Below are 26,282 nucleotides of genomic sequence, written 5' to 3'. Positions count from 1 at the left end.
TTTATTTAAAGATGGAAGTATGCTGACACGCAGTACCACATGATCAATTTTACCTGGAAATGACAAAATGTGCTTTTGTACTCAGTCCATCTCGAAACACATTGAATGAGATTCGAACCCGTATGATGACAATGATGCCTAAATACCCAGAACAACTTAGTTTGATTTTTGTGTCTATTTTGCAATTTGTTACAGTAATTTGAATATGTTGTTCAAAGTGTGTCCATATATATGTTTAAGTGAGGGGCTCAGTAGCATCAAATCAGCAAGACTACTTAAACCAATGTTGTTGCTGTCTCAAATGTTTATTGAAAATGTAGGGTAGAGAAAGGGAAGAATCTTTTTACCCTTGTCTTTTTTTATGATTTTGGGGACGTCAATGGTGTAGGTGGACAGAGACGGATGTTGATAGAAACTTATAAATAACTCACTATTTGTTTCTATTCCCGGTGATAACTAATGCTTAGATGTCACCACCAATTAAAAGTCAGATATCACCGGCCATCAGTATCACAAACACAAAGACTTTTCCTTCAGATGCCACAGCCATCAAGGCTAACAGCAATGATCTAATGGTTGACTGAACCGTTCTACTTTAGTTCTGTTGACTGTTTGTATCACAGTCATCATCATCATCATCATCATCATCATCATCATCATCATCATCATCATCACCACCACCACCAACACCAACACCACCATCACTGTTTGTATCACAGTCGTCATCATCATCACCATCACCATCACCACCATCATCATCATCCCCACCACCACCACCACCACCATCACCATCACACCATCATCATCATCCCCACCACCACCACCACCACCACCATCATCACTATCACCACCATCACCACCATCATCATCACCACCACCATCATCATCACTGTCATCATCATCAACATCACCACCACCATGATCATCATAATTATCGTCATCAGCATCGCCGTCATCGTCATCATCATCATCATCATCATCATCATCATCATCACCATCTCTTTCTGATAGGATGATACATTCATCTTGAGATTGGCTCTCGGCTCTCGAGGAACTAACAGCGGTCATCGATTAATTGTCCATGTGTTGCAGTGGTAGACCGTGATGTTTTTGACACAGTATGTAATTTAAGGTGTTAGGTCTAGTGGTGAACTGTGTTGTTTTTTTAAGCGAATATTTTTTCGAGTTTCAATGGTGACAAGTTTCATATGTTTATTATTGACAAGTATTTACCATTGCAGGGTGTATAGATGCCTTTGTCCTCTTGTTTCAGCTGTTTGTCTCATCGCCATTAAGAACTTGGTGGCATTATACATCGACGTGGCAGACACTGTCCCTTTGTAACATAGAATTTTAGACACAAGACTCACGAAACGTCAAATCGATAGCGGCTAGTCTATGTGTTCGAGTGGTCGTCTGTGATGTTTTTGACACATGTTGTTTTACCAAGTGTGTGTGGGTCCCTCCAGAGGGCGGGGCACCTGGCTCCTTTAAAACATGATGTAGACAAAGTAGTTTCAAAGCAGCAATTACACATTTGCATACTAAGAGCCCAGACTGGGTTCCATCACACTTCGGTATGAGCTTCAAGCTTGGCCAGCTTCTTTATCTAATAGAAGTACCGCTTTATAGATTATGGAGATGGGCTGCCAGATGTTGTGTGTTTGCATATCAAGTGATGAATGGTGATGTTGTTCTGGGTGATGCCGTCCCTGTTGTCCCTGCCACTGCTCCACAGCTACTCGCCATCCTTCGACACACCCAGGGAGTGGTCTCCCTTTCATTTGAACACCACTTCTCTGTCTGTGATCCAGTGGGTGTTGTTGGAATTTAAGTGAGCAAGTTGTTTTTAACGCTGCTGGTGTTCAAGTTATACCACAGCGTGGGAGTTTAAAGCCTGCCATTGACAATTGCTGTCAGTTTAGGTCATAATCATGTTCTCCGAGTAGAATGTTTGCTTTCTGAACTCATGACGTCAGCTGCTCCCCTATCCCTTGTCAAACTTTGCCAACCATTGGTCAGATGAAGCAGCCATGATGGAGCAGTGTCAGAAATAACTGCCTGCCCACCGGCCCGTGACTGGTAACTTTTCTGTCAGGCTACATGAAATTTGTCTCTTATTTTTTGTGATATTTCAATATTTATGATGTCAAAAAGCATGCAGGAAATTTTGAAGTTGGACAGGCATCACTTATTGGTCACCTGCCTGACTGTCTTGTTGGCTTAAGAATTATTTCAAACGCTGTGATGAAGAGAATTTCATAAAAATTGCAACATTAAAGGTTACTCACAGAATTCTGATCAGTTGTTCAAAATTTAGACTCTCATTGACCATGCTTTGATAGATCTTTGATATTATTGACTTTCCCTCCTAATGTTGACATGCAGAGCTGATATTTGGGGTTGTCTTTCTTACATGACACCACTATCTGATATTTCAACACTTTAATATTTTAAGGAACCTATTATAGACCACGATGTCTTATTTTCAATTTCTGAACTTCAAAAGCCTTTCAGGTAACATGTGGTACCTAATTCGTTCGATTACTGATAAGCTTTAACCAAACTGACCAAGCTTTGTTGCATATTGATGTCTTTGGCTGTATGAACTCAGACAATTTATAGACTAATTCAGAAGGCTGTTAATAATTGTGTTAGACACTAATACAATTTCCGTTGAATTTCCGTTTGTGGTGACCTTGTTGGGTTGTTTAGTTTCTAGGGCTCCAGGCCTGACCCACGCTGAAGCACACATAACACATGTGGTGTCTCCTTGAACAAGGGACTTGCTTTGAAATATGCCCCTGATCAACCAGGAGTGATGGATACCTGGTAGGATGTGATTGTCATGTGACTGTTAAGCTTCTATTGCCTCACAGGCAGAGATGGAGTTGTTTTCTCCGACCTGTGAAAAGCCGGGGTAGAATAGGTTTTTGAGCAACCCATGCTTGCTTTAAAAGGCTACTATGCTTGTCATAAGAGGTAACACAATCTCTCGCTATTGCTAAACAAAGATCTGAGGACATCCCATTACGGGTCACATTAGAACGACCTTTCATCCGACCAATCAAAGCGTCGCTAACCAGATCATGAAGATGACAGTTGGAATGTGTTTTCTAATCATGCAACCTCGAAAATGTTAACACAAGGTATTCCGAACGACAGTTACGGCCCGTACGACTGATTCCGTCAGAATTATCGTCTATCTCTTGCTTGCAGGGGATAAGCATTTTTAATGGAGGAGGCATTGCACAGTACGTGGAAAGCACTGCCATACAATCTCAAACATATATTAGACATTCTGGAGTGTTCGTTTGGCCAGTTTACAAAATTTTAATCGAGAACTGTGTCAACTTATTTTTCAATCGTAGTCTGAAATGGAAGTAGCCAGGTTGAAACGAGAACCGTAAAGCTAGAGAAAGCTGCTGATGTCGACTTCCTGTTAGTCATTTCAGTGGTCAGTCAAAGTTCACGAAAGGTCCTCTGGGATGTCCTCAGATCTCTGTTTAGGGTCAGCGAGAACTTAGATCTGGTTTTAATGAGATTGGAGGCAACAGGATCGGGTGGTCAGGCTCGCTGACTTGGTTGATGCATGTCATCATATCCCAATTGCGTGGATCTATGATCACGATGTGTCACTGGACTGTCTGGTACAGGCTCAATTATTTACATACTGGCATCATATAGCTAGAATATTGCTGAGTGAGGTATTAAACAACAAACAAACAAAACCAACAAGCAAACAAATGTTTTTCTCCCCAGGGATCTGAGAATGACAGTCAAGTGCAGACAGATGTATTGACAGGGGTAATAATAATTTAGCTCTTTGAGCAGGCCCCTGTGTGGTGTGGACATGAAGTGCAATATGAATGGCTTTGTTGTTGTTGTTGTTGATGTTGTTGTTGTTGTTAAGGAAGGGTATTTGGATCAGTGAGGGGGCAAGTTTGACCCGGTCATCTAATGCGCTGCAGTTCGCTGTGTGGAGTATCGTCCCTATGAGGGTTAAAATCCTGGTTCGCTCTGATTAGGTTTCCAGGTTTGTCAGCACAATACCTGTGCTCATGGGTTTCACTAAAATGGTAAATGTCTGAGACCTGCATCTCTTCACATTCTTCCCACATTGAGCTTACTACCTGTGATATTACTGGAATACTCTTCAAAGTATCGACTCAGCTCAACCCACCTCACTCACTCACTCACTCACTCACTCACTCACTCACTCACTCATTTGGAGCCGGTGAGCTACTGTTCCGTACGTGCTTCGATTGGTTGCCATGAACAACCAGCTTGATAGCCCTTTGTGCCAACTAGATGAGGAGGATGTTTTAAAAAGCCAATGATTGTGTCTGTCACTTCGTAAGGGCAATGTCTCTGATCCTGTATGTAAAAGTGACTTTTTCTTTTTCTTCAGTTTTTCCCAACTGGGATAAGTTGGCTGATGTCCTGGGTGACTGTCTACATTACGTTTCCATGCCTTTGTGAGCAGACACATCATTACAGTGGGCGCTCCGTGCAGCTGGGGTACGCTTGCTGATAACACATCAGTTGTCTTCAACCCTATGTTGCTGCTTTGTAGCTGGGATGCACTCCCTCGTTAGCTCACCTGGCTGTAATACTCTGAATGAAGTTATCGGGAGGTCTGTCATTAATTGCTGTTCTAAGCCCTTCATTTTGGTTGCTTGATAGTGCTTGTCGTAAGAGGTGACTAAAGGATTGCGTGGTCAGGCTCACAGACTTGGTTGATGCATGTCATCAAATTCTAGTTGCATGGATCGATGCTCATGGTGTCAGTCACTGGATTGTCTGGTCCAGACTCGATTATTTACAGACTGCCGTCATATAGCTGGAATATTGCTGAGTGCAGCAATAAACAAAAAAAAGAGAGAAAGAGTTGCTTGTATTTGGTGATCTCTGAAAGATACTTACTAAGGTGACTGGATCCTTAGCAAATGTTGAGTAGTCCAATTTTGAAAATAGTAATGTTCTGCCACTTTAGATTTTTTGTATCAGGATTAGAAATCATACTTGGGAGCAAAAAAATGCTGTTCTGTAAAAAAAATCATTTGTTCCTTATCTAAAATGTGTGTCAGAAGATCTGTAAACAAGGCAACAACACTAAATGTGTGGACTCCCGGTTGTCCCTAGCAACCTATGTTTGTTGTACGAGGTGACGCGGTAGTTTGGGTGGTCAGACTAGATTGATGACATGTCAATGTACCCGACAGACTCCCGGTTGTTGGCAGCAACCTATGTTTGTTGTACGAGGTGACGCGGTAGTTTGGGTGGTCAGACTAGATTGATGACATGTCAATGTACCCGACAGACTCCCGGTTGTTGGCAGCAACCTATGTTTGTTGTACGAGGTGACGCGGTAGTTTGGGTGGTCAGACTTGATTGATGACATGTCAATGTACCCGACAGACTCCCGGTTGTTGGCAGCAACCTATGTTTGTTGTACGAGGTGACGCGGTAGTTTGGGTGGTCAGACTAGATTGATGACATGTCAATGTACCCGACAGACTCCCGGTTGTTGGCAGCAACCTATGTTTGTTGTACGAGGTGACGCGGTAGTTTGGGTGGTCAGACTTGATTGATGACATGTCAATGTACCCGACAGACTCCCGGTTGTTGGCAGCAACCTATGTTTGTTGTACGAGGTGACGCGGTAGTTTGGGTGGTCAGACTAGATTGATGACATGTCAATGTACCCGACAGACTCCCGGTTGTTGGCAGCAACCTATGTTTGTTGTACGAGGTGACGCGGTAGTTTGGGTGGTCAGACTAGATTGATGACATGTCAATGTACCCGACAGACTCCCGGTTGTTGGCAGCAACCTATGTTTGTTGTACGAGGTGACGCGGTAGTTTGGGTGGTCAGACTAGATTGATGACATGTCAATGTACCCGACAGACTCCCGGTTGTTGGCAGCAACCTATGTTTGTTGTACGAGGTGACGCGGTAGTTTGGGTGGTCAGACTAGATTGATGACATGTCAATGTACCCGACAGACTCCCGGTTGTTGGCAGCAACCTATGTTTGTTGTACGAGGTGACGCGGTAGTTTGGGTGGTCAGACTAGATTGATGACATGTCAATGTACCCGACAGACTCCCGGTTGTTGGCAGCAACCTATGTTTGTTGTATGAGGTGACGCGGTAGTTTGGGTGGTCAGACTAGATTGATGACATGTCAATGTACCCGACAGACTCCCGGTTGTCCCTAGCAACCTATGTTTGTTGTACGAGGTGACGCGGTAGTTTGGGTGGTCAGACTAGATTGATGACATGTCAATGTACCCGACAGACTCCCGGTTGTTGGCAGCAACCTATGTTTGTTGTATGAGGTGACGCGGTAGTTTGGGTGGTCAGACTAGATTGATGACATGTCAATGTACCCGACAGACTCCTGGTTGTCCGCAGCAACCTATGTTGATTGTACGAAGTGACACGGTAGTTTGGGTGGTCAGACTAGATTGATGACATGTCAATGTACCTGACAGACTCCCGGTTGTTGGCAGCAACCTATGTTTGTTGTACGAGGTGACGCGGTAGTTTGGGTGGTCAGACTAGATTGATGACATGTCAATGTACCCGACAGACTCCCGGTTGTTGGCAGCAACCTATGTTTGTTGTATGAGGTGACGCGGTAGTTTGGGTGGTCAGACTAGATTGATGACATGTCAATGTACCCGACAGACTCCTGGTTGTCCGCAGCAACCTATGTTGATTGTACGAAGTGACACGGTAGTTTGGGTGGTCAGACTAGATTGATGACATGTCAATGTACCTGACAGACTCCCGGTTGTCCGCAGCAACCTATGTTTGTTGTATGAGGTGACGCGGTAGTTTGGGTGGTCAGACTAGATTGATGACATGTCAATGTACCCGACAGACTCCTGGTTGTCCGCAGCAACCTATGTTGATTGTACGAAGTGACACGGTAGTTTGGGTGGTCAGACTAGATTGATGACATGTCAATGTACCCGACAGACTCCCGGTTGTCCGCAGCAACCTATGTTTGTTGTACGAGGTGACGCGGTAATTTGGGTGGTCAGACTAGATTGATGACATGTCAATGTACCTGACAGACTCCCGGTTGTCCGCAGCAACCTATGTTTGTTGTACGAGGTGACGCGGTAATTTGGGTGGTCAGACTAGATTGATGACATGTCAATGTACCTGACAGACTCCCGGTTGTCCGCAGCAACCTATGTTTGTTGTACGAGGTGACGTGGTAGTTTGGGCGGTCAGACTAGATTGATGACATGTCAATGTACCCGACAGACTCCCGGTTGTCCGCAGCAACCTATGTTTGTTGTACGAGGTGACGCGGTAGTTTGGATGGTCAGACTTGATTGATAGCATGTCAGTGTACCCTACAGACTCCCGGTTGTCCCTAGCGACCTATGTTGATTGTAGGAAGTGACATGGTAGTTTGGGTGGTCAGGTGTCTTGATTGATGACATGTCAATGTACCCGACAGACTCCCGCTTGTCCCTAGCAACCTATGTTTGTTGTACAAAGTGACGTGGTTGTTTGGGTGGTCAGCATGTCAATGTACCCGACAGACTCCTGGTTGTCCCTAGCAACCTATGTTGATTGTACGAAGTGACACGGTAGTTTGGGTGGTCAGACTAGATTGATGACATGTCAATGTACCCGACAGACTCCTGGTTGTCCCTAGCAACCTATGGTTGTTGTACGAGGTGATGCAGTAGTTTGGGTGGTCAGCATGTCAATGTACCCCGACAGCATGAATTATTCACTGGTTTGTCTGATCCCGACACAATAATGTACAAGCTGCCATTGCAGAGCTTGAATAGTGCTGAGTGATGCATTAAACTACAAAGTCACAAAACAAAATATGTCTTTTTCTGTGAACCTTATTAAGCGAAGATGGCGAGACTGTTTCTGAATTAATAGTTAAAACAGAGTCAGATTACCTTTCTGTTAACGATTATTCCTTATCTGACAAAGGGCAGTTCAGATTTACCAGATTAATAACTATGTTTTTACTTAATACCTATTTCATAGATCATATTTCATTGGGAATTGGAATCATTGGCCTGAGGTTCAGTGTAAGTATTTCATAAGTAAACAGAGTCAATTCCATGGAGAATCTCAATGGTTTTGTCTGTTGATATCTAATATATCAAAAGAGTCTATAGAACTTTTTATACATTTATTGATGAGTGTTGATGTATGAATATGACGCACAAGGGTACAATTCTATATATAATCCAAAATTATTCTTCCAACTTTTTCAGTTTGTCATCAGTGTCTTGTGTGTACAGATATGGCAAACCAGCTTCAGTTACAGAGAGATTTGTGATGACAAAAACCATTTTGTCTGCAAGACACTGTGATGCAATTTCATTGCAGCAATATCTCTTTGGACTGTAAAACGTATCTATATTTCCTCTATTACACGCTGATACACGCCGAGTCAAGGGCTCTCACGAAATTAATAGACAGCATAGCATCAGAGGAAATACGGTAGTTTGATACGGATGTTTTGGGCGTTCTAGGCCGCAACCCTGACTGCTTCAAAGATGAATTTAAAAGATTTAACGAAGGCATATCTTTTGCGTACAAATGAAATGTTTATGAAACTGTTAGGGACATGACCAGAATCGGAACAATTTAACCCCTATTTCCTCATTGAAACAACTGACAATGAAAGTAAAATATAACATTATAAAATTGTTTGAAAAAACTTTCTTCATAACAACATGTTGTTTACAAACCTTTTTGTGATCGATATTCATTGTTATCTCCATCAACCATCATCGGGAGGATCTGGTAGAAGAGGATTTGAAAGTCCATCGCTCAGAAAACCCTCGTCCATTTGAAAAGCCACAAAAACAATGTCCCGCCATCATTGAAGTCAAACTTTCTGAAATTCATTTCAGAACACACACAAATTAAGAAAATCATACATGAACCACTATTTCTTAACCACAAATGTTTCATTTCATTCACACTCTAATCTTGAAATTGACAGGTAACACCATGCAGATAGGGGCGGTCGGGTAGCCTAGTGGTTAAAGCGTTTGCTCGTCACGCCGAAGACCCGGGTTCGATTCCTGACATGGGTACAATGTGTGAAGCCCATTTCTGGTGACCCCTGCCGTGATATTGCTGGAATATTGCTAAAAGTGGAGTAAAACCATACTCACTCACTCACTCACTCACTCACTCACTCACTCACTCACTCACTCACTCACTCACTCACTTACTCTTTCACTCACTCACTCACTCACTCACTCACTCACTCACTCACTGATGCAGATCGGCTGTACCTCGTGTCAAAATGTCCTGCTCATCTGCTGGCTAAAAAGTGGCTGTTCAGTCATACTTAGTTCCATTGGTAATCATATTGTAGAAGCAGGCTCGATCATTCCCAGTAAATCTACAGGTTAATGCTGAACCACATCATAGATCTGGGTTGTCATCTTGCTTCATTGAACTAGTTACGGAGAATGTAAACACAAGATTGTCAGCCGTTGACAGCTGTGAGGTGTGAGTAACCGTGATGTAGGTCAAGTTCGGCCATATCCAAGTTCGGGGTGGAGAGGCATATATTTTTTATGTTATTGTTTACTGGGGGTTAACTAACTAATAACACTTACACAAGTTAAATGTATAATAGAATGTTATTCATTAAGTTTGTTGTAGAAATATTTCCGTTTAGCATTTTAAGACCTTTGTGTACAAAAAGTCCCCCCTACGATAGAAATGGCATGTTCTTTTTCCAAGAATTGACCTCTCTCGCATAATTCCAAGAAATGACATTGTCAGTCCAAACAGTGCAGACTGGCATGGTAGAAATTAAAACATCTGTCTTTGGACTAAGTTTCGAGTGTTTTTTGTCAATTTCCTTTTGAAAAACTATGTGTTTTTAACACTTATTTTGAACTGCTCAAGACTATGGTGTTTTTAATTTTGAACTTGAGTAATAACTGTTACAGATATAACTACCTGTGACCACTTTTCAGAATGTTCTAAGATTGCGGACCTGTGTGTCTGTGTTGTTACGTATTGAAGAGAGCACCGTTTTCAAACTGCTGTTGCCGTCATGGTAGAATGTAGATAAACCTACAGCTTAAGCGCTCAGTTCTAAATTAAAATAAAGAGGTATCTTCTCTACAGTGGGTATCTATTCAAATTTCAAAACACAGTAGGTTTATCTCCTAATTGTAAAGCAAGCAGACCAACACTAACTGCACATAGTCATTAAAGGCCATCTAAGACAGCTAAGCTTAATTCATAACAAGGGGTCGACTAAGGAACCGCAATTCGCTGTGCAGAGTTGCAGAAACCTATGATTGTGGGTTTGAATCCCGGTTCGCACAGATTATGTTTCTAGGTTTGGCTGCACCATACCTGTGCTCGTGGGTTTCACCGAGAGGTAAACGTCTGAAACCTGCATCTTTTCGGGCTTTCCTCCCACATTAAGCTGACACGCCGCGATATAACTGGAATATTGTTAAAAGCGGCGTTAAACCCATCTCACTCACTCACTTATAACAAGGGACATGGGTAACAATAAACTGCAGAGTTGCATCCCTTTGCTGTACCAGGATCATCCCTTTCCTCTACCAGGATCTGCTGGTCATGTTTCTATTCCCACTAAAACCCTTTGACAATCCTGATTCAGCCTCTATGTCTGTTCAGGAAGGTAGGGAAGTACAAGAGTGACATGATTGAATGAAAACGAACAGATTCAGACAGCTGTTTATCATCCCAAACTGCTGCTGGTCGTGGATAATTGCTGAATATTGGCGCTATTGGTGGGATGAAGCGTCTGGGCTGTGTGACATTCCAGATAGCTGCTATTTGTGACCTGTCATCTTTACTTACAAACAGTCAAATAAGTGTAGATGCATGTCAAGCAGCAGATGAACTGAATGGATTAGAGCTTTGACATTCAGAATGGAGCATTTGCCAAGGTCAATTGTTTCTAATTACAATTGTCTTTATAATTATCAAGGTTCTTGAATTTGGTGTGGTTGTTTTGTTTGACTTCTCCCAAGCCTTGACAAACAGTGAGGCAGTATCAGCTTTTGTTAATACAAACTGGCATAGCCAAAAGGTCTTTTTTTACCTAGCTTGCATATTCATGGAAGATGGACTTGGTCTTGTTGAATTATCTCCCCTGATGAAGATGTGCGAGATCAATATCTGCATCGTTATTTGCAAATAGCCAAAATGTATTGTATTCCTCCAAAATGCTTGCACTTCATAGAAAAGTGTGATAATAAAACCAGCGTGGAAACTTCAAAGACTGCAAGAGCACTTATGATTGGTCAACTCTCTGATCGGCATCTGGAACTTCCGTTTGGTAAAAAGTTAATGAGATTATGTGAAGATTGTCCAGGATGGAGAGAGGGAAGCCGGACTTCAAAGGAAGTATCGTAGTAATTAACAGATATTAAGGTTTTCAAGGAAGCTGATAATAATGGAAGAATTATTCAGTTTTAGATTTTGTTAGAAGTCACCCATATTTCTTTTCTTGCCTAACACAAGTTGATGTGAAAATTCCATAGTTTGTTTGCAGAAACAAGTGATGGTGTGTGAGAGTTCTGTATGTATAACAAAACATTACTCAATACTTGTTTCATACAAGAGTGAGTGAGTGAGTTGTGTTTATCGCCGCTTTTAACACTATTCCAGTTATATCATGGCGTGTCAGCTTAATGTGGGAGGAGAGCCCGAATTGATGCAGGTCTCGGATGTTTACCACTTAGGTGAAACCCACAAGCACGGGTATGGTGCTGACAAATCTAGAAACAAAATCGGGGCGAACCCACATGGATTCGAACCCACGATCATAGGTTTCTGGCGTGCCCAAGGGATGCAACTCTGCACAGCAAATTGCGGCGCCTTAGACGACTGGGCCACCCATGCCACCTTCAGACAAGAGGTCTGTGTGTAGAAACCAGTCTGGGACTTAAGCCACTAGTCTGAGGCCCATATCTAGTAAAAACTAAGTTTGGTCTAGTACGATCAGCTAATTAAAGTCCATATGATATTAAACTGCACAGGGGGCATGGGTGGCAATTCGCTGTGCAGAGTTACATCCCTTGGGCACACCAGAAACCTTTGGTTGTGTGTTCGAATCCCGGTTCACCCCGATTATGTTTCTAGGTTTGGCTGCACCATACCCGTGCTCGTGGGTTTCACTGAAGTGGAAAACGTCAGAGATCTGCATCACTTTGGCCTTTCCTCCCACATTAAGCTGACATGTTGTGATATAACTGGAATACTGTTAAAAGCGCTGTTATACCCTACTCACTCACTCACTGAAAGGAACAAAAAATGATGGGCAGTAGAAACTACTGGCACAGACTGAGAAACACTCGTCATAAGTGTAAGAAAATCACTTCAACATAGTTTGCTTGAAGCAAATATATTTTCAGTCAACTTAGAGACTTTGGGGCTGCGCGGATGGCTTTCAAACAATAAGATATCATTAGATTCCAGGACTGGCTGTTTGATCATGTAGACCTTGATCAATGTGCTGGTGAACTGGGGAAAGACGAAGGAAATGAAGTACCTTCCATAATCTGCGGCAGTGTATCAATCTGAGATAAGAGCGCCACCTGGTGGAGGACGGAACGTGGCGACAGTGACACGTGTGGCTCAATTACAGCACATTCCCACCCCTGCAAGGTATCAATTTCCCACCAGATGAAATTCACTAATCTAATTGTGTCGACGATGGAGGGTGATATATTGGCTGCAGAGCGGGCCCAGAGCATGATGGGTATTAGTTATCGTACCAATGATTGCCACCAGGGGGAGCTAGCTTGCTGAGCACTACAGCATTAATCAGGTTACACACCTCCTTCATCCCATCTTGTACATCCCTGCTCTGCTTCCCCTAGTAATTCCTGATTAATTTGGTGGAGGTGGATTACATCTGATATTATTCTCCGGGCTGTCTTGACAGTCAGGTGTTGTTTCATCCAGGTTTGTCATTTGACAGCAGTCCGAAGTTTATTTCCTGGAAAATTGACAACTTAGGAAGTCACATGCGAAATGAACACTCTGTAGACCTTTCTTCTGACGGGTCTGGAAATTACAGCGGGACTTGATTATTGATGTAGACCAGGCCTTCATCGTATGCCAGCCTGAAGGACAGAAACTGAAAACAAACAAAAATATAACTTTTGATAAGATACATGCGTATTTGTCTGTTCAAAGTTGCTGATATCTCCGAAACTGTGAAAACAAACTGCTTGTATGTTTTCCAAAGTAGAAGTGATGTCATTAAACAGAAGTCCATGGAACTTTTTCGTAATTGAACTAGAGGCTGATTTTAAATATATCTGCATTGGGCATGTGTTTCTGAAGCTAGAAGTGATGTTGTTTGACTGGATATGATGTGATTAGAGCAGAAATGGGGTTCCTCATTATGATAGCTAGAGGCATGGTACATTGATCCTGTTGGTTGTCGTAGGCAGATGTTTCCTGAACGGAAGGAAAGGTGTCACCCTGGAAGTGCATGGTCGTATGTAGTCATGATGGGGCTTTGTAGAAATGGCTGCTTCTGTGTGTGCTGAGGTTGTAACGATACACCGATATTCTGATGCATCGCGATACTTAACCAACGATACGATACACGATACATTTGGGTCTATTTATCGATACGCCACGATACGGAACGCACATCTTAGTACAGTGTTTCCTCACTTTGGCACCCGTCAATATAGTGCTAACTCTTTTATGAAGTGTGGTAACACATGGCTCCCAAACCTTACTTACATTTTAATAAGCTCAAGTTTTTTCACTGACACAATGTTTTCCCCATCACAAAAAACACAGTTAACACCGGAAATACGAGTCAACAAATCCGAACTAAGTACACAATTTTATCACATTATTATGCTATCTAGTTATAAAAATGTGTTCATTGTATATCTAGACTTATGTTTGTAATATATTTTATTGATTTTATGCAAAATTTCATTCAATATTGTTTACATTGATTTAGTCGAAATCGTATGTGAAGTAATCTGTAGATCTCACAACTCACATCGATGCCTTGAAAACAACTTTAGTTGCCAGAGAATTGATTCATATATTATGAATGCCATACTTTGAATCGTCAAAAAATATATTTGTGGCAATTTTACTATTATATGTAAACATACCATTTTCGCAATCGAATCCATGTAGCACGGGAAGTCCCTCCGGTGACTGGTCAAATTGTTCCATACGTAAAAATATCCTGCAGTAGCAATCACCTGTACCAAACTGCTACGCTTATAGTTCTTATAATCTTAAATATATAAAGCTGCAAATAAAGTAACATAACATTGGAATATATTATTCCTGATAAAACAATAATTTCAGATACAATTTCTTCCGACCATTTCATCAAAATTCTTTGAAGTTGTATCACTGGGTACTTTTTAACTGAATCACTGGTAGATTGGGAGAACACGTGTATACAGCTGATTGCTCTTTCCGGCTTTGTTAACGAGACAATACGCACGGTAATCTTAATCTCTGCATATAAAACAATGCCTATGAGAGCAGGAAATAGAATTTTAATGGTAAATCATCAAGGGGTATCACTGTTTCCTGATAATGTTGACATTCTAATTTTTCTGAAAAAAAACCCGGAAGTTGAACTATTCAGACTGTGACTTACATTGATTATTTTCTGGTGTTTGAACTTTGAAGTTTTCTGCTGTTTTGAAATTTGACATGTTTTGATGGAAAGTAAGAGAAAATTCCACTATAAATGCTTAACAAGTAGTCTTGTTATTATAAAATAATTTTGACTTCCAAAATCATGAACGGTCCAATCCTGACATGCTAGAAGCCTTGAAAGTTAATAAATGCTGGAGTACTGTTTTTTCATCATTGTGTATCGAGATACATATGGTATCGTGACCTGAATATCGAGATACGTATTGTATTGTGATCTTCCTGTATCATTGCAGCCCTAGTGTGTGCAAGTCGTTTTTCATTCTAGTTTGTCAAAACAAGGAAATGCTGAAACAACATGGTACATGAGTGAATCCAACAAGCTGGTATGCATGTGGAGATATTTGACATTGCCATCAACATGACTCCTACGTTTCTAACAGTTGTATCATATTCCTGAATTATCCTTTCCATGGCCAAAGCATATTGAAACGTAATGATATTTTGGGTTTTAGAACGCCAGTATGTTTTTTGGGGTTTTAGAACGTCGGTATGTTTTTTGGGGTTTTAGAACGCTGGTATGTTTTTGGGGGTTTTAGAACACCAGTATGTTTTTTCGGGTTTTAGAACGCCGGTATATTTTTGGGGGTTTTAGAAGGCTGGTATGTTTTTTGGGATTTTAGGACGCCAGTATGTTTTTTCGGGTTTTAGAACGCCGGTATGTTTTTTCGGGTTTTAGAACGCCGGTATGTTTTTTCAGTTTTAGAACGCCAGTATGTTTTTTAGGGAGAACAATCAGCTTGCCATTCAGCCTGATGAAATATGAGCTCGCAAACAGTGGACCCTGTTCCTCTAGCATCACCAGACCTTTTTGAACGTTTAGTCACTTAGTCATGTTTATGGACTAACATCTTCAAAAGTTATATCTGTAAATAAGGCGGAATTGTGTCATTAGACCAGGGAAAGACATCTCTTATAAATTCCAGCCTTCTATTGCTTTGGCAAAAACGTATGGAGCGGGATGACTGTAACAGCACAATAGGGAAATCATTAGAAAATATACGAACCGACAAAAAACTCTGTTATGTTTAATCCTTTATTGGTTGCTGTCCCGAAAAAACATACCAGTTTTGAAAACCCTATTTTCATTACGATTAAATACAATCTGAATGTCCTCTCGAGAAAACCTGTCAGCCGTGCTTAGGATATGCTGCAATGAATAGCAGTATATGAAGCTTGTAGACTACTGGTTAGAGGTTTGGGGATTTTGTTTTTGCAAACTTTATCTTTTGAAGTTGTCTTAACCCCAACACAAGGAATCTCTGACTAGATTATCTCTTTGAAGTAAATGGCAATTCTAATCCTAGAGAGGGAGGTGAATAATTCACACCAGTCTCATGTGTGGCTGAAGGGGATCGCTTCCCTTCCCTGCTGCCAGCCGATCTACAGGCTTTGTTCATTACCACTTCCAGGGACCATCGGGCTCACTGGGAGCCAATCACCACCTCTTGACAAAGACAAGCCTTTTTGCATGTACGTTTTTTTACATACGGGGAAACATACACACATTCTTCATCGGCTGTGGTAGGAATTATTTAATGCCTAACTTTCACCTGATTGATTTCTGAAGAAAAGCGTGTTAAGTTGGTGAAGAGGGTGTTCATTGTTGGTTAAGTGGACTGAGCTCCGTCCTACTTCATCTGCACTCGATCACTACAGTGACAGGGAAATAGAAAAATGGTGGACTTGTACACCTCAGGCCACAATAAATTAATTGTTAGATTTTCATCTGCATTTAAGTTTTTTTTAAGTCCAGAGGCATTATATTTTTCTGTATTGTTTTAGATAACATTAGCTGTTCAAGGCACCTGTGAACATAAACTGTGGAAGGATGTGATTCATGTGAATGTCTGAGACAGGGTGGTCTGAGACATGGCTGTCAGAGACAGGGTGGTCTGAGACAGGGTGGTCAGAGACAGGGTGGTCTGATACAGGGTGATCAGAGACAGAGTGGTCTGATGCAGGGTGGTCAGAGACAGGGTGGTCTGAGACAGGGTGGTCAGAGACAGGGTGGTCTGATACAGGGTGATCAGAGACAGGATGGTATAAGACAGGGTGGTCTGAGACATTGTGGTCAGAGACAGGGTGGTCAGAGACAGGGTGGTCTGAGACAGGTGATGCAGCAAGTCTTTATGTCAAGTGATGTAGCATGTCTTTATGTCAAGTGATGCAGCATGTCTTTATGTCAAGTAATGCAGCAAGTCTTTATGTCAAGTGATGCAGCAAGTCTTTATGTCAAGTGATGTAGCATGTCTTTATGTCAAGTGATGCAGCAAGTCTTTATGTCAAGTGATGCAGCAAGTCTTTATGTCAAGTGATGCAGCAAGTCCTTATGTCAAGTGATGCAGCAAGTCTCTATGTCAAGTAATGCAGCAAGTCTTTATGTCAAGTGATGCAGCATGTCTTTATGTCAAGTGATGTAGCATGTCTTTATGTCAAGTGATGTAGCATGTCTTTATGTCAAATGATGCAGCAAGTCTTTATGTCAAGTGATGCAGCAAGTCTTTGAGTCAAGTGATGCAGCAAGTCCTAAGTTTTATTGTCTGACGCTCATTCCCTGCAGAGAAATGTTTAATGATTTCAGGGCCACTCCTTTCAGCTGGAAGGTGAATTTATCCTTGCCACGGGAACTGGTAAAACGTTGTTAGAAATAAAAACCTGTTCGGTTTTAGTTTACAGCTAAAAATCTCCGTGAGCAATCATGTCGAGAAAATGAAAGAGTATCAAATGTGAGTTTAGTGAATTATAGGGTTAGACTTGGTGGTAAGGTCTGTAATATAGCCGGCAATGTCTCCACTAACAGTGCCAGGAGACAGCCTCATAGCACATCCTCAGCACGTATCTATCACGAGCGCGGCCGGGCGGCCACACTGACAGTCTGACACTAACAAGCTCCATGATCTAGCGGGTCTCAGCTCATGGTCGTTACTGGCGAATCATGTCATCAACAGTTAAAACAAACCACTCACTTTCACCTTAAGTTAAGACTTTAGCACTTTCTTGCAAGTGAAGTTTCACCAAGTGTCATTGAAGATGTTTCTGGTCGGTAAACATGTTTACTGAAAAGTAGGAGGTGTATATGAGTTCATGGTCCGTGTACAGAGGGTGATAAGTGTCTGTTTGTCTGTCAGTGCTATGCATGAGGTTGCTGGAGGAGTTCCACTACAAGGGGAAGGGGCTGACATGTAAGAGGAGGTGGGGCTGTCTGTGGCTGCCTGACACATGTATGAGGAGGTGGGCTGTGTGACATATGTACGAGGGAGTGGGGCTGCCTGGTACATGTAGGAGGAGGTGGAACTATCTGGCACATTAAGGGGTAGGGGGTGGGGCTGTCTGTCACTTGTAGGAGGGGATGGGGCTGCCTGGTACATGTGGGAGGGTGTGTGGCTGTCTGTAAGATGTAAGAGGAGGTGGGGCTGTCTGTCACATGTAGGAGGGGGTGGGGCTGTGTCACACATGTAGGATGGGTGGGGCTGTGGTACATGTGGGAGGGGGTGTGGCTGTCTGTCACATGTAGGAGGAGGTGGGGCTGTCTGTCACATGTAGGAGGGGGTGGGGCTGTGTGACACATGTAGGAGGGGTGGGGCTGCCTGGTACATGTGGGAGGGGGTGTGGCTGTCTGTCACATGTAAGAGGAGGTGGGTCTGTCTGTCACATGTAGGAGGGGGTGGGGCTGTGTGACACATGTAGGAGGGGGTGGGGCTGTCTGGTACATGTGGGATGGGGTGGGGCTGTGTGACACATGTAGGAGGAGGTGGGCTGTGTGACATATGTACGAGGGGGTGGGGCTGCCTGGTACATGTAGGAGTAGGTGGGGCTATCTGGCACATTAAGGGGTAGGGGGTGGGGCTGTCTGTCACATGTAGGAGGGGGTGGGGCTGTGTGACACATGTAGGAGGGGGTGGGGCTGTCTGGTACATGTGGGATGGGGTGGGGCTGTGTGACACATGTAGGAGGAGGTGGGCTGTGTGACATATGTACGAGGGGGTGGGGCTGCCTGGTACATGTAGGAGTAGGTGGGGCTATCTGGCACATTTAGAGGTAGTGGCGCTGTCTGGAACATTTAGGGGAAGGGGGTGGGGCTGACACATATAGGATGGAGTTGTTGGATTACTGGAATGTTTTCTGGAATAACCCTACACTGGTATAATCCTTAGTGAAAATTTTGCACATTTTGACTGTAAAAATATAAACACGATAAAATAAGCAATGCTCAGGAGTAATATTTACTTCGTGTTGCAAGTCAAACTGGTGTAAACAAAAATCGCCTAATTACCAAGCAAGTGACCTATCAAAACTTTGTCACCATTACCGATGCTACCCACAAAGATACCTACATTTCCTTATTATTTCCAAAACTGTATTTCATTTTGTTGATAAATGTGACCATACGCACTTATACAATCAATAAAAGTGAAACATGCACTTACGAATTGCAAGAAAGATTATTAAACAGTCATACGTAACTGGATATTACAATCAACAAAAAGACAATCGGTGCATGAATAAAAAATCTGTCTATTTAGCTATCACTATATTTCATCAACAACCAGACCTGTTCGTCACGGTGGGAACTAGCATTCATTGAAACAGCCATCTGCATAATGCTACACAGGGCATCACAGGGCCATATGACACAGTTGAACCAATCAACTCAACTCAAAGGGTGCATGGGTATCACGCACGTTGAGATGCCCAACGCTTACACCGTACGTGTACGTGCGTGCGTGCGTGCGTGCGTGCGTGCGTGAGTAAACAATGGCTTGAATTATCATACATTAGTGAGAGAAAGCATCAAGACTTCCCATGTGAGACTTCACGATGTTATAACTTTGTAACAAATGTGAAATGTGTATCCGAGTATACCCACTTCGTCAATTTATTGCCAATATGTGGAAAACTGTATATCATTGTTTCATGTGCCTTGGCAGTGTTATATTTCATCCCAGCATCTGTGAGTTTGTGCGGACGTATTGTGGGTGAGGTAGTGTGGTTGTATGATGTGTGGTTTTATTCCCAGATGTGATGTACGTGTCTCGCAGCAGTCTCCTGTCCGACTGTTTATATCCGAATTTCACCAGCAGCTGCAACCTTAATTAATGTCCAACTGGGGCCAAGTTGGAACACACCAGATATATTGGTTCGCTGTGAAACAGTGACAGTCCCAGCATGCTCATTTTCAATCTGCATAGTTAACATTGATTTGTGTCTACATGGTGAGTCATGAAGGGAAATGATGTGGAACTTTCTGCAAATCAAATTGAATTTTCAATGAATTCTCCATCACTTGGAGACCAAATAGTTTGACTGTTAAGATACATTACCACAGCAGTTCATGGGCATGAGTGTATATTGCTGCTGTAGCTCACCTGATAGAAGTATAGCTCACCGTGCTTCATGTAACTTGTGTGGTTTTGATATGTAACTGTTACAGGTGGAAGGTTAAATACCCAGTCAATAGCTTACCTTGCTTCATGTAACTTGTGTGTTTGTAATGTGTAACTCTCAAAGGTGGAAGGTGAAACCTCAGTAGGTAGCTCACCTTGCTTCATGTTACTTGTGTCTTTGTAATATGTAACTGTTACAGGTGGAAGGTTAAAAACTCCATCCATAGCTCACCTTGCTTTATGTAACCTGTGTGGTTGTAATATGTAACTGTGTCAGTTAGCTGGGTAGCTGTTACAGGTGAAGGCTAAATACTCCATCCATAGCTCACCTTGCTTCATGTAATTTGTGTCTTTGTAATATGTAACTGTTACAGGTGGAAGGTTAAATACTCCATCCATAGCTCACCTTGCTTCATGTAACTTGTGTCTTTGTAACATCTAACTGTTACAGGTGGAAGGTTAAATACTCCATCCATAGCTAACCTTGCTTCATATAACTTGTGTGGATGTAATATGTAACTGTTACAGGTGGTAGTTTAAAAACTCCATCCATAGCTCACCTTGCTTCATGTAACTTGTGTGGCATGTAGATGTATCTAGGTTGAGGGAATTAAAAGCAGATAATTTTCATACATTATTTTTATTTGTTAAAAGTTAGTGCTGAAAAAAAATAGGAAGGACTGGTCAAAGTTGCCAGTCCAGCATGACTGGCAGTTTCTAAAGCCAGCAGGAACACTGTATGTTCAAGTCTGCTATTTACACTTGATATGTGTTCAGGTCTGCTATTCACAGTTGATTTCGGGGACACGGATGGCCCAGTCGTCTAAGGCGCTGTGATTCGCTGTGCAGAGTTGCGTCCCTTGGGCACGCCAGAAACCTATGATTGTGGGTTTGAATCCCGGTTCGCTCCGATTATGTTTCTAGGTTTGTCAGCACCATACCCGTGCTCGTGGGTTTCACCGAAGTGGTAAACGTCTGCGACCTGCATCACTTCAGGCTTTCCTCCCACATTAAGCTGACACGCCACGATATAACTGGAATACTGTTAAAAGCGGCGTTAAACTCAACTCACTCACTCACTCACAGTTGATATCTGTATGTTTCAAGTCTGTTGTTGCTACACAGTTGATGTCTGTTTCAGTCTGTCGGTGGGGCTGTGGCCGGTGTGGGGTCTCCTGACAGTCCCAATCCTCTTCACCATGTTCATGAGCTTTGTCGTCTTCATTGCAATGTTTGGATGAAAGGTGCCATGCTGCATCAGTGGATGAGACGTTGTTGGCTGTGTGTGTTAATGACAGCAATACACACCCAGTCCATCGGGGGCATGTGTAATTGGCAAGCAATCAGAGCAGGCAGAGTTTGGAAATCACCAGGGCTCGAGGAGCAGGCAAGACTCGTATGGTAATGGCAGTTGACAGTGCAGGTGACACACATCAAGTGGCCTCACTTGGGATGCACAACAGCTCCTCGGATGGACATTGCTGACATTAATATTCAGAAAGCCGACAACTGGTGCAGGAGGACGACATATTGATGCATGGCTGTGTTTTGTATCTGTACCCTTGAAAGCTCTTTCAGATGTCCAATACTGAACACAGCGTATCTATTTTATATTTGTATCTACCAAGGCAATATGGATAGTGAATGATGATGATTTTTTGATGATAATGAAAATGCATGGTTTTTTTTGCATGGATGAGGTTATGGCTAAAGAAAGTACATTGGTGATTTGGGCATGGATGAGGTTATGGCTAAAGAAGTGCATGAGTTATTTTTGGGCATGGATGAGGTTATGGCTAAAGAAAGTGCATGAGTTATTTTTAGGAAGGATGGGGTTATGGATAACGAAGTGCATGAGTTATTTTTGGGCATGGATGAGGTTATGGCTAAAGAAAAGGCATGAGTTATTTTGGGGCATGGATGAGGTTATGGCTAAAGAAAGTGCATGAGTTATTTTTGGGAAGGATTGGGTTATGGTGAGAGAAAGTGCATGAGTTATTTTTGATCATGGATGAGGTTATGGCTTAAGAAAGTGCATGGGTGATTTCAGCAGTGATTTGTTCTTGAATCAAGTGAAGGGTATCAATTCTCCTGTGGATGGTCAGCCAGAAATTTGAGGCCTTATTTCTTTCTCACATGTGTGTTAAAGTATTGTCAGGTTACTTTATAACCAGGGGAAGGATGGGAATTAGAGTTCAAGAGTGGGTTATGATCGAATAAACTGGGACCAACTTAAGGTCTTGTGTTTTTATGTTTATAAATGATGGTCCTATTCTTGACGGTTCATTGTGAGTCAATGCATGATGGGAAACCGCTTATGATTGTGTGAGAGTTTTATTAATAAATGTATCAAAATATCTGGGTTATATGCCCTCTGTTTTCTAATCCTGTTTCCATAAAGGATGGAAGAAATGCATGATTTTTATTTATTATTACATGAACCCCTTGATATGGTAATGTTTCTTTTATGTTTATGTGCTTATTGTAACTTTCATGGAATAAAATATTCTTTTACATTTAATGATATTATTTTTATCCCCCAACATAAAAACAGGGTATTGTGATGAACATGTCCATCCCCAGCTGCCTGTCCAAATGTTATCATTTCATTAAGAGGCGAGAAACCTAAATGAATTCAATATTTCTTCATGAAGATTTACACACTTAGAAGCATGAGCTGTTTGCCTTGTGGAACAGTGTTGGAATCTGCCTACACTGACAGCAGTGTTTTCAAGTGTGTGGGTGAATGTTGTTTAATGCTGAAGCCAGCAATGTTCCAGATATGTTGCAGCATCTGTAATTAACAGAGTCTGGAACAGGCAAACAAGTGAACATGAACAAGATGCATGCCATCACTGATTTGAAAACATCTACACTTATCAACCAAAACTCAAGGTTATAAATAGCTGTGACATAATTATATTTTATTCAAAATCAACATTTTTCAATTCTTCTTGTGCACTGATAAGTAATTGATTGCTAAATTATTGAACTAATGTTTCGTCATTGGATTCAATGTTTGTGTTTGGAAGAGCTACCCATTTACGCCTCCAGAGGAGCTACCCAAGTACACCCCTAGAAAAGCTACATGTACACCTAAAGAAGAGCTACACACATACACCTCGATAAGAGCAACACATGTACACCTCCAGAAGAGTTACCCATGTGCACCTCCAGAAGAGTTACCCATGTGCACCTCCAGAAGAGTTACCCATGTGCACCTCCAGAAGAGTTACCTATGTGCACCTCCAGAAGAGTTACCCATGTGCACCTCCAGAAGAGTTACCCATGTGCACCTCCAGAAGAGTTACCCATGTGCACCTCCAGAAGAGTTACCCATGTGCACCTCCAGAAGAGTTACCCATGTGCACCTCCAGAAGAGTTACCTATGTGCACCTCCAGAAGAGCAACACATGTACATCTCAAGAATAGCTACTAACCCAAAGCTCAAGAAGAGCTGCACACATACACCTCCAGAAGAGCAACACACGAACACCTCAAGAAGAGATACACAAGTACAACTCAAGAAGAGCAGCACATGTACACATCAAGAAGAGCAACACACCAACGCCTCAAGAAGAGCAACACACTCACACCTCAAGAAGAGCAACACACGAACACCTCAAGAAGAGTAGCACATGTACACCTCAAGAAGAGCAACACACCAACGCCTCAAGAAGAGCAACACACTCACACCTCAAGAAGAGCAACACACGAACACCTCAAGAAGAGTAGCACACGTACACCTCAAGAAGAGCAACACACCAACGCCTCAAGAAGAGCAACACATTCACACCTCAAGAAGATCAACACACGAACACCTCAAGAAGAGCAGCACACGTACACCTCAAGAAGAGCTACACACGTACACCTCAAGAAGAGCAACACACCAACGCCTCAAGAAGAGCAACACATCCACGTCTCAAGAAGAGCAACACACGAACAACACAAGAAGAGCAGCACACCCACACCTCAAGAAAAGCAGCACACCCACACCTCAAGAAGAGCAACACACGACCACCTCAAGAAAAGCAGCACACCCACACCTCAAGAAGAGCAACACACGAACACCTCAAGAAGAGCAACACACGAACATCCCAAGAGTGAGTGAGTGAGTGAGTTGGGTTTAACGCCGCTTTTAACATTATTCCAGTTATATCGCGGCTTGTCAGCTTAATGTGGGAGGAAAGCCCGAAGTGATGCAGGTCTCAGACGTTTACCACTTCGATGAAACCCACGAGCACGGGTATGGTGCTGACAAACCTAGAAACATAATCGGGGCGAACCGGGATTCGAAGCCACAATCATAGGTTTCTGGTGTGCCAAAGGGACGCAACTCTGCACAGCGAATCGCGGCGCCTTAGACGACTGGGCCACCTGTGCCCCCGATCATCCCAAGAAGAGCAGCACACCCACACCTCAAGAAGAGCAACACACCCACCTCTCAAGAAGAGCAACACACCCACCTCTCAAGAAGAGCTACACACGCACACCTCAAGAAGAGCTACACAAGTACATCTCAAGAGGGGCTACACACGTACACCTCAAGAAGAGCTACACACGCACACCTCAAGAAGAGCTACATACATACACCTCAAGAAGAGCTACACACGTACACCTCAAGAGAAGCTACACACGCACACCCCAAGAGGAGCTACACACGTACACCTCAAGAGAAGCTACACACGCACACCTCAAGAAGAGCTACACACGTACACCTCAAGAAGAGCTACACACGCACACCTCAAGAGGAGCTACCCACGTACACCTCAAGAAGAGCTACACACGCACACCTCAAGAAGAGCTACACACGCACACCTCAAGAAGAGCTACATACATACACCTCAAGAGAAGCTACACACGCACACCTCAAGAAAACCTACATACATACACCTCAAGAGGAGATACACACGTACACCTCAAGAAGAGCTACACACGTACACCTCAAGAGAAGCTACACACGCACACCTCAAGAAGAGCTACATACATACACCTCAAGAAGAGCTACACAAGTACATCTCAAGAGAAGCTACACACGAACACCTCAAGAAGAGCAGCACATGTACACCTCAAGAAGGGCAACACACCCACACCTCAAGAACAGCAACACACCCTAACCCCAAGAAGAGCTACACGCGAACACCTCAAGAAGAGCAACACACGAACATCCCAAAAAGAGCAACACACGAGTTTCACACGCACAATTTCTCAAGAGCAACACATGTACACCTCAGAAGAGATACACATGTACACCCCCAGGTAATACCCATGGACACCACAGGAACATTCACCCTTAAGACAGATACACATACACATCTCAAGGATGTTGTTTGATCAAAGAAGTATAGCTCAAGTTTTATATAATATATGTTATGTCAATAAACAAAGATTTACAGAAATGAATTTATGACTTTTTCTTACAATTAAAAAGTTCAGTCAGTAAAATCTGCCTGATATTTCAGTTAATTTGAAATAAATGATTGAAAATTTCAGTCACTTTACAAATTGACAGATTTTACGTTGACTGTAACACATCCTTAGAACGCCCGTAACATTTCATGCCACAATACAGCCTGACAGCTAGACGCCTGCCGAGTTACGACAGTTCACGCGAAAGGCATGCTATATCGCCAAACATAACACTTCCACGCAAACAGAGCTGGGGGCCAGCGTTACCACGCTAACGATATCGGATTAATGTGCTATATTGATATAAGTCTCTCGGAAACAAGTTACTGAAGTCTATTTCAACTTGAAGATTTCTTCATCGCCTGTGACGTCCGCGAATGCACATGAACTCCCACGCACCGCCATCAGCGACCGCCTCTCACGTGTGCCAAGTTTGTAAATAGCTGCGGGCGCTCTGTCAAGTGTTTTGCGTTATTTTTCAAAAGCATTTCCCAATTCCACGACGAGTTCATGTTAAATTGTATTGTAGGGTTCTCACCTTAAGCTGTGACTCGGCTTGAGGAGGATGCTGATTCCCAGATTACCAAGCCCGTCCATGTACTCAGGCATTAATACCTTCTCCTCGTATTGAGGATGCCAGCTGAGGCCTTCACGCCAAGACCTCAGATCTGAGGGCGAGTGTTTGTGATAACGTTGCACGTTTTAGTGTAAGGTGTTAGTTTTTTTAATTTAGAACAGAAGATTATTGGTTTTATTTCGAATGGCG

At 42.7% G+C, this 26,282-nt stretch overlaps 2 protein-coding genes across 2 annotated transcripts in view; both read left to right on the top strand.

Moving 5' to 3' along the window:
- Positions 1–22,418, top strand: part of LOC139452471 (transmembrane protein 128-like) — a 78,585-nt gene extending 56,167 nt beyond the window's left edge. Inside the window, exon 4 of the mRNA XM_071233961.1 lies at positions 21,249–22,418. Within this exon, the coding sequence (XP_071090062.1) occupies positions 21,249–21,348 (100 nt within the window). The 3' untranslated portion in view covers positions 21,349–22,418. The remainder of the gene's footprint in view (positions 1–21,248) is intronic.
- Positions 22,419–23,645: 1,227 nt separating this feature from the next.
- Positions 23,646–25,370, top strand: LOC139451936 (serine/arginine repetitive matrix protein 5-like). Its single transcript, XM_071233220.1, has 2 exons — positions 23,646–24,210; positions 24,454–25,370. Exons 1-2 carry the CDS (start codon positions 23,646–23,648, stop codon positions 25,368–25,370), a joined length of 1,482 nt encoding a protein of 493 aa, XP_071089321.1.
- The last annotated feature ends 912 nt before the right edge of the window (positions 25,371–26,282 follow it).

The sequence above is a fragment of the Haliotis cracherodii genome, unplaced genomic scaffold, assembly GCF_022045235.1.
Source record: "Haliotis cracherodii isolate W230 unplaced genomic scaffold, xgHalCrac1.p SCAF_9, whole genome shotgun sequence".
In the NCBI taxonomy this organism is placed as follows: Eukaryota; Metazoa; Mollusca; class Gastropoda; order Lepetellida; family Haliotidae; genus Haliotis; species Haliotis cracherodii.
This window is presented reverse-complemented; position numbering and strand designations above follow the sequence as displayed.